The sequence below is a fragment of the Mizuhopecten yessoensis genome, unplaced genomic scaffold, assembly GCF_002113885.1.
Source record: "Mizuhopecten yessoensis strain PY_sf001 unplaced genomic scaffold, ASM211388v2 scaffold6575, whole genome shotgun sequence".
In the NCBI taxonomy this organism is placed as follows: Eukaryota; Metazoa; Mollusca; class Bivalvia; order Pectinida; family Pectinidae; genus Mizuhopecten; species Mizuhopecten yessoensis.
The window spans coordinates 19,195-29,678 of record NW_018406618.1 but is presented as its reverse complement, the minus strand read 5'-3'; the positions used below and the strand labels follow the sequence as shown (position 1 = coordinate 29,678).

The following is a 10,484-nucleotide window of genomic DNA, read 5'->3' as shown; positions in this document are numbered from 1 at the left end:
GGGGGGGGGGGGGGGGGGGGGGGGAGAGAAGCATAGACGCTGTTTAGATGTGTTGGAATGTTCAATGAGTTTCACCATATGTTTTCAAAAGTACACGTTTATGTAAGTATATTCTATAGATATGTGTATATATTTTGGCAAAGACAGGGTTTAAACAATTCAGTATTACATTTCAATGAAAATAAGTCGCCTTTACCAACAGCAATATGTCGCTGAGTATAATCTGTGTCCTTGATAAGATTCTTAAATTCTTATGTTGGAATATACTGCTCTGATTTATTTCGTAAATAATCAAATAAAGTTCATTTCATGTACTGCTGAAATGTATGTGCTTCATATATATTACTTCTGTGGAATTGTACTTTGTAATGAATATTTTTTCCAAACAAGATGATCTGCCAATTTAAAGATGACTGGAGAGCTAAGTCACCTGACTCTGAAAATGACCTCTCCTAACCACAGAATTCTGGTATATTATAAGTGAGTTTGAAGATCAATACTTACTTACGAATATTGCCCAGGCGAGTAAAATTTCACAAAATTTGACCTATAGGTAGTACATTGAACGTAAGTTATATCCGATTGGAGTATTACATAGCTTCTTTAGTATGCGTAAAGCAACCTACCAATACGTTATAACATTTAATCGAATGTATCGCAAAGTATATGCGACTTTGTATGAGTAGGAGAAACAGAATTTAGGTCAGTGAGCAAATCGAGTAAGACACATTTAAGCTAAACATCCATTTTGTTGAATATACAATTATACTTTCATCTGACATTAAGGGAAATCTTGCCCGACTTCTGTCCAACATTTTTCATACGAATATAACGTTAGAACTAAAACAAACCAAAATTTATACTTACATCTGATATTGAGAATTACATCTCCCGACCGTAGATTTGTAGCAGTACTTCCTGTCCATCCACCGTCTGATAGACAGTACACCGTGTGTCCGTTGTCCTCCTTGGACGGTACATATGTCAGAGCACTGGTGGTTGTCTGGGCGGAGTTCTGAGTGTCATGTGACACACTGATGTTAGCGATGATCTGCTGTGGCTGACCACTGACCACTCGGTACCACGTGACATTGGCATTGGGACGACTGTGTGGCTGTGTGGTACAGGTCAACGTGGTGCTGGTACCTATATCTACAGTCACAGTGGTGGACGGGGTGATGGTCACTGATGTCACAGGAACTGTAATATATAAATATAATGTTAATGACACATCAGTGTGGTACCTACAGTCACAGTGGTGGAGCGGTTGAGGGTCACTGATGTCACAGAAACTGCTAAATAGATAAACATTTAGCATAATCTATGCTTGGGACGCCACCACATGACTCTTCATTGCTTTGGGTTATATATATATATTTTTAGGCATCAAATAGTTTTTATATTTTTATTTTTATTTTTAATAGGTTCGTATATAAATTTGATCCAGTTGTAGTAAACTTTTATTTTCAGATTATGTCACGGTGCAGAATAAGTATTTGCTGTTGATGAAGTCATTGATGGTTAACATATTATTGTCCTCTATAAGTAAGTTAGCTTTCGGGATGTCCTCCACTTTTTCATTCAACGGTCATATTTGAACGAACCTAAATTTAACAACTACGTGCACATACCCAAAATTGCTGGTTTAAGTGTTTTCCGGATTTGTGGTTGGCGGTGTTGGGACAACCTCACTAAGGCTAGCTGACATTTTCTGTTTATATTGTGTGGTAGTTTGGTTGTAAGATTAAAAACCACCCTGTTTAAATTTATTTCAACCCTTTCCGTACCGTTGTCGTGTACACACAACAATAATATGTGCTTCCTAGTCCCAGTTGTCGTGTACTGACGACACAAATATATGCCGTCTCGTCCCCGTTATTGTGTATAAACGACAAAAGTATTTGGTGTTACCTGTCTTATGTTTAACTAGTTATAGCACACTACATTCGTGTAATCCAATTAATTGTCGCTAAAATCAGCACACATTAGTTGTAAAGAACTGTTTTATAGGTGCAGTTACACATTTTTCTTCGTGTGACCTTTGTTTTTGAAATTCCCGCAAGATGTTTACATTTGGTGGTCTCCAATGTAAACAATATGACGGCGACTTAATTCGGTACGAACACTCGTAAATTCATCACCAATCATTTATTGAGACTTTTGGAAGTAAATATGAATACTTTAATATATGTCTCGATACAAGCTACTTGTTTTTAGAAGAAGAAAAAACGTATCGTTTTCGTAACCAAAATCAATCCCAATTGGGAACCTGCACTACAACGCTGTTTTAAATACAAGGAATCGTATCGTTCGTTGTCGGACAAATGTCGACTTCTCAGTGATAATCGGCTACCATTTAGTCGACAAAATGCTCTAAATATGGATATATGTATGTCTTTAAACAATAACATGAAACAGTAACAACATTTGTTCACGGTTACCTATTTACTTCTTGCAGTTGTTACATCTCGTCTGAAACATACATTAATAATTCGTCATTTTGTTATATGCGCAGGGGCGAGTCTAGTAAGGACATTTGATAAGAAATCCAGACCGGAGTTGCGGTACGGAATGAGTGAAACAAAATGTATCATCGCCAGTTTTTATCGTCCACACATGGTGAGCACACCGTATTATATGGTTCATAGCATGTGTAATAGATCTGGGATGTAAACAATACTGCACATTAATGTAACGCTAAAGAACACACATCGATTTCACGTAGATATCAACAACCATAATATACAAATTGTATACAGTTTTCCATTTCAGGTAATGACGAATACGCTGTCAGCTGCCACTTTTCTGTTTAGCATTCGTCATACCTGATTTACATTTAAATTATTTTCGTCACATGAATATGCCTACAGTGTGTACCCTTAGGTTCATTAACAGGAAGTGGGGTGCTGAACCGTAACAACAAAATCGACACAGTCAATTCACCGCAAGGCCCTTCATTTTTCCTGCTCACACTATACCGCATTTTCAATGATAAATAGTCCATCGCATACAATTGCAATTTCCTACTACGTCACTAAAGTTGGCCCACTACTCATTCCCTAGCCGGCGTATGGAAACATGACATGGACAATCTAGAAACACCATCCCGCATAATAATAATAATAAATAATAATTCGAGGTTCTTTTATACCGCTTCATCACAACTTAGTTCGTAGGTCGTCTCAAAGCGGTTCATAAATTAGTATCCGTGGCAATAGGGCCTTTGCAACCAGCCACTAACTTTCTTTATTATCACTGGGACCACATTCGTTGCAAATATAATCCAAATGTCATACAATTCATAAGCCAATCATTAATATCCATACAACTAGTTTATAAGAAAGTTCCAACAGTATTTAGATTTGGCAAGCTGAGCATGTCGTACAATTCAAAACAGGAGGTATTATTTCGCCATGAATCTGTTTGATGCAAATCTAATCAGAGAATGTTTAACTACACAGTTTATGTACATGGCGATCAGTGGGAAACGCTGTCAAATTGGTTCATCCGCTGGTTCTGTTTTGACAACACATGGTTTTATTTCCTTAACAACTCTCGATAGTTCCAGGCACGTTGGACGCCCTGAATATTCTGACTCGTGTTTTGACAATAATTCTGGCCCATGTTTCCATCTTTCCTTGGTGACCATTTCAGACAAATTTAACCCTCGAAAAACATTATCAGCAAGATTCACTTGCTTTCCATATAACTCCTACAGGAGAAGACCCATCGTGTATATGTGGAAATGCCGTTTCTTGGTTTTGATGTATTGCACGATTATACTTTCTGTCCTAAACAAGTTTTTGTCAACAGAAAAAAATCAGTTCATCATTTTCAGGATAATATTCACTCGTACCGCGGACACAGCCAAAGATTTTCCAGAAGAATAAACAGTGAATATACTGATTGACTTCACAGCTTGAATGTACGAACCGTTCCATGCGTACTTCTTTAGACGAAAAAATGATAAAGCTCTAATTTAACTCCAGAGTCGAAATTATCCGGTGTGAGACAACGATCTCTCTCAAAAACTCACCCATTTCATCAATATTATTTGCTTTCGTCATCCAAGTATTTCTTTGTTCATCTTACACTCTGACTGAAAATTCAGCTTATATTGAAGAACGAATGGACACACAAATTGAAAAAGGATTATATACTAAGTGTGTGAAACTCAAAACGATTTGCCTTGTGCATTTTGTATCCAACTCTTTGATCTTGATTCCAAATGTGTCAAACTTAATGTTCCAGTGAACACCAAGATGAGAGCTTCCTAATAACGTGATATCTCTCTGTGTAAGCAAACACCATAACGCGTGCTAGTTTCATTCACGCTAGATGATAATTCATCACCAAAAAAAGCCGCGCAAATCCAAACAGAGACAGGCAAAAATCGTTTGATTCTGGCTTGGTTGGATCAGTGCAGTGTTACAGAGGATATTTCTGATAAATTGTATGAGTGTGTAAATTATTTTCATAGATTATTTCATCCGATGTATTTTGTACGATTTTGCAGACTTTTGTTTTTTTGTATTGTAATAAAAGTATTTTAAAAAGATGTTCTCGTTTTTTTTTTACACATTTACAATTACATTGTCAAGTCTCACAATGCCCTGCGATATTTCAGCAACCGTCATGTTTGTTTACATCGGATATTGAGTTCCTGTCTGTGTTGTATTAATATGCTAAGTATTGTGTCTCGTGGTACATGGCATTTAAAGTCCCATCAACGACACAACTTACACAACTTTCAAATAGGTTATCTAGTGACAATGCTATACAAATGTTAACACATCAAAATAAATATGAACAGTTATAATGTAAAAAAGCCATATGTTAATGTTTCACAGGAAAACTATAGACATGGTACCTTTTCCCCAAGTAATCACCATACGTAAATGACATTAACGTAGCCCACCAACATGTATACTCAACAAGTAAATGCACAGTTCATACATACTCTACCCAATTTATTTGCAAATCTGTGTATTCTGTCATAAACATTTTACACTCACCTGTAACGTCCACTGTCGTCGTGTCGGTCTGTGGTGGTGTTGTATTGTCAAAGCTGTTATTTCTCCCCTCACACGTCCATCTGTCCCCGTGACTGTAATTGCTGGCGGGAATCTGTATCCCCAGTGTCCTCGTGTCTCTGTTACATGTTAGTGTGTAGGGTGATATTGATGGGCATGCTGTCCCAAAGTTTATAGTCAATGTACCTATTCTACCTCCACCATCATTTAGTTGATAGTTAACAGCAGCATTTGATCCTGTGTAGTCAGCTGACCACTGACACGTGATAAAGAGGGTCTGACCGGACACGAGCTGGACTGTAGGACTTGGACTGACCACCACGGATAATCCAGTTGCACCTGTACAGATGAGAAAAGCGATGATCAAAAGTATGGTATGCTTTTACTATGTTTAGTGAATATAATTCGGCACGAGTAGAGGGTTAAGAGTTAGTTTGGTCTGTGTGAATATTGAGTATATATATATATATATATATATATAGTCATTGTCGACGTTAATTGAGATAACAGTTATTGTAAGTTTGTTGTACAGAGATTGGTTGCATGTTCTCTCTACTTTTACCACAATTAAACATATCTTGGCTTACGGCTGTTTAAGGTTATATGTCACATTCTAATTGTACTGGACGTTAATACTTTTAAATAAAGTATCAAAATTAAAGGTTGACGAACCTATACTCAGCGTTACTGTAGTATGTGAACAATACATGTAACTGATCGGTATACGTATGTCTCTCAGCAGTTAAAGTACGTACATGTATTCATACATAAATTCAAGCAAGCAACCATATGTTGACTTACGTTAAAATCTATAATCAAAAGCATATCTCAGATTTGTAATATTGTCCATCTTTCTAGTAAGTAATGTTTTCTATTAAATAACCTGATCAGAGCGTTCACTGGTTAACACCACTTTACTTTCTTGTGTGAACTGTGAACAATCACATGCTATGCACAATTTATTATATATTTACATTATTGATGTTTGTTTTCTACATGAATATATCAACTGTAAACAACTGTCATTAGACCATGAAGACAACGATGCTCATGCAACCAGTCAGCTAATTTCACACACACTGACCACGCAATTTATATAACTACGCATTGTACCGTTTCTGATATTTCATCTAGTCTGGCACTGATTTTGTCTTGCGTGGGAGGAAATATCTCTTTCACTGAACTTCTCTACCTCTTTTTTTCATAAGAGGGATTCTGACCTCATTGGCCCCGGTATCTATCCGCCTAATGCGTGTTTTACAATATACCGCTAAATTTGAGGTGACGAGTATGACATCATCAGAGTTGTGACATCATCTTAATAATGGTTCTTCCAACAGAACCTATAGATCATGAGTAATCCGAAAAATATGCCAGGAAGAGATGCATCACCTATTGGGTATTTCTGTCTACTGTTTTCGTTGGAGCTGATTATACGCTAAAGACCTTGCTTGCCCAGACGTTTTGAAAGGTTTCATGGGAAAACCAAAGTATGAGAGTTGTTTGAAATTTTCCAACATGTATATGCATGCCTGAATTATGTTGTCAAACCATTCTTTTTTAAGTCAGAACTAAATAAGTAATGCATTCGTCTGTAATTGTCACACTGTACAGTCCCGTCCTGTAGTCGTCATACTGTACAGTCCCGTCCTGTTATCTCAATAATGTACACTCCCGTCACACTGCACAATCCCGTCCTGTACTTGTAACACTGTACTGTCCCCTCCTGCAAACCCCACACTATACTGTCCCGTCCTGTTATCGCAATAATGTACACTCCCGTCACATTGTACAATCCCGTCCTGTACTTGTCACACTGTACTGTCCCCTCCTGCAAACCCCACACTCTACTGTCCCATCCTGTTATTCCAACACTGTACATTCCCGTCCTGTTATTCCCACACTGTACATTCCCGTTCTGTTATTCCCACACTGTACATTCCCGTCCTGTTATCCCCACACTGTACATTCCCGTCCTGTTATCCCCACACTGTACAGTCCCGTCCTGTAATTGTCACACTGTACAGTTCCGTCCTGTCATCCCCACACTGTACAGTCCCGTCCTGTTATTCCCACACTGTACATTCCCGTCCTGTTAACGTCACACGGTACAGCCCGTCCTGTAATTGCCATACTGTACATTCTCGTTCTGTAACATTTAAAGTAGATATTAAGGTAGATGAAAATGATCTGAAGCTAGTTTGTCATGACATAGAAATTTCAATTTCAAAAATATGTTTAAAATGACACATGATCAAAAGAAATGAAAAGAAAAAAGGGTTAGGATAGATGGTTTTAGAAAAAAAGGTTTCATGGGGTTGAAATAAAGGTCATGACGTCATACTTGTATCCCATTATGACGTCAACACTGAAGTTCAAATCTGATCGGCCTTGGCGGCACAAAAAGGCTTATAACGTAAAATGCACGCGGCAAAGGGTTAGAGTGCATTGTTAATTTCGGCGTCAATTTTGGTAGGTTCAGTATTGTGACGTCATAATATACCATGACCTCATTACATTTACAAAAAATGTTGAACATTTTGTATTGTAGTTCATCGTAACGTAAATATATGAATTGAATGAATTTTGTTATCATGCACATTGCGGCAATGAATAGCAGTAGCTGACCTACATAGATTTGTTGGTTGTCTTTTGCTGTTTGTTAAAGCACAACGATCCAAAACTTTTTTCATACGTTCGCTACCTCGTATCAAATCTTCACATCTGTTCCGGATTACTGGAAATATGTTGAAATTACGAGGGTTGAAAGTAGAAACAAATGGCATCATAGCCACATCATCTACAACAAGAGTGCGGGCTGTAAAATATCCCTTTTCAATTACCATACTTTTACCTTTTTCAACAATATTTTCAGGATATCCTTGAGATTTTAAAAATGTAGTAATTTCTGATCAAGTGTTTTTTTTAATACATGTATATACTACCAACTTAGTTTCCAACAGTTAGCAACTTTTGCCTTACTCAATTTAATAAGGGACCACTATATAATAAAGGCACGATATATAAATTAAACGGTTTTCTGTTTTCGCGATTTACAATCAGTGACATCTATTACTATTTATGGGAATAAATCCATAACACGAGTTTCTATGTATAGAGCGCACAATCAGGAACGTATGACAAAGACAGTAGCATGTACGAGAACAAAAAACATAGTATATGAGCATAACGTTGAGGCGCACAGCATATCATTAGTTAAGGAGTGTATATATACATTTGTGTTGTTCAATAAACTTCCATAGTAGGTATTTTATTTTATTACAGAATCATACCATTGAAGGTATATGTATGTAATTTAATGCACCAGCTACAAGGAAGTAGGGTACCTGTATTTATTGCCAGTTGTGATATGTTTACTCACCCTTCACATTATATAAGTAATCTTACCTTGAAGTGTTGTGATGTACAACCATAACAAACACTGTAATCGTCTGTCCAGTGTCATACTGACCAGGTCGATGCTCACACAACTGGTGTACAATTTGTTAACGATTACCCGAATACTTCCTGGTCTATTTTGAGAATCTCTGTAGCAGTTATGTCCCTTAGTCCACCCTTATCACTAACATTGAGACTGAAAGGCATTAATTAAACTCGATAAACAAACTTCATTTGGTACAAAAGTCTGTAAAAGACAAACCCCAGAATATACCATTTATCAAAAACCAAGTGAAAACCTCAGATGTCTCTACATTTTCACATTCTGGTAAAACTTCTGACAATTTAAATACTTTAAATGTCACGATGTGGCAAATATGCATGGAATAAAGGTATAATTGTAATTTAGTTCTTCTTCAACCTGGCATTTTCAGTGAAATTAACATGTCGAAAGATCATAATATTATGTTTTTTTCTTAAAGTCCGTAAAATTTAAAGTAGTAAGTTCTGTACGTCTTCTTTTTATGTCGTGTCGTCATTAGAGAGATATTTATACACAAACACAAACTGACAAAAGTAGGCTAAGCATAAATGATGTGCCTTACTGTGAACTCACATAACAGAAACCATGCGAGTACAAATCCCAGGCGGCTCATCAGCATTTTCGTTCATAAACAACGAAACTCTTCATCTGACCTTTATCCTTTGCACTGAAAGCGATTAGACTTGCACCAGGTCTAGCTTTCGTGAAGCTGATGATTGTTTTTGTATTGATTGAATAGCATAAATTATTGAAATTTGTAAACATTGGAGTAAATTATAAAACCTGCCTGTTGGTCAAAACTTGTAGATTATATATCGGATATATCCACCGTGTTCGCTTCCCGGCGAGAAGGTTCCTATGTTTACAACCATTCAAACTGTGGCAGATATTGAAGCCCGCGATTAACATATCAACACAACGAAACTGATAAACTGGTGTCGTGGGTAGTGGCGGAATTTATGGAATACTATTTAGTTTACAATAATTATGAAACAAATTAGTCCAACTTATATGAATTACTCTTGTTTGTGTAGGAGGAAACCGGAGGTAGCAGTTTTGAGCTTAATATACAGCAAATTGAAATCAGAGTGGGTATCAATCATTAGATGAATTTATGACGCACACATATAACTACAGCCAGAAAACTGGCGTTAAGACGAAATCTGCCTTCATAGCAAAATCCATATTATTTAGTATCTACATATTTATATTTTATGTAATATTAGAGAAGCTACGATTGTCACTTTAACACAGAAAACTGTTGAAAGCTTATTCAAAATTGCATTGTCAAAATAAATGTTTGAAGAAAACAAAAATGCGACCGGTTTTTAAATAATATTTTATATAAATCATGAACTGTATTCACTCTCTCGGTAAAATGACGTCGTTACCAAATTGTGTCAAGCACCTTTGATGCATATCCCTTTAATGGAAAGGAGGCACATACTAGTCATACATGTACTTTAATCATTATTAAGAATACTGGCCAACTCTCAATTATTTAAAGGGTCGTCAACCTCGGAATTCAATAAAAATAACAAGCAGCATAACACCGCTTCAATAAATAATTGTATTATTTATTTATTTTTCAGTTAATTCATCCTGTTAATGGTTAAGCCGAATGGAGCATGACGAACATCTTAATGTGTATTTTAAATTCCTGTTGACAAAAAAGAGTCATTACATTTGGTACTGTTACAACTCCTATAGATGGTCCAGGACCTACCGTTAGTTTGCCTTATCCTCCTGACACTAACTACAACAGAGACGAGAGAGACACGTTACCGAACACTAACTACACCATAGACGAGGGATACACGTTACTGAACACTAACTACAACATAGACGAGAGATACACGTTACCGAACACTAACCACAACATAGACGACGGAGACACGTTACCTGACACTAACTACAACATAGGCGAGGGATACACGTTACTGGACACTAACTACAACATAGACGAGGGATACACGTTACCGGACACTAACTACAACATAGACGAGGGA

The 10,484-nt window shown here is 36.9% G+C and overlaps 1 protein-coding gene across 1 annotated transcript in view; it reads right to left on the bottom strand.

Annotated features, from left to right (window-relative positions):
* Window positions 1-10,484, bottom strand: part of LOC110452292 (synaptogenesis protein syg-2-like) — a 23,207-nt gene that overhangs the window by 9,466 nt on the left and 3,257 nt on the right. Inside the window, exons 2-3 of the mRNA XM_021500713.1 lie at window positions 5,016-5,372; window positions 868-1,200 (exon numbers count right to left, since the gene is read on the bottom strand). Coding sequence (XP_021356388.1) covers window positions 868-1,200; window positions 5,016-5,372 — 690 coding nt within the window. The remainder of the gene's footprint in view (window positions 1-867; window positions 1,201-5,015; window positions 5,373-10,484) is intronic.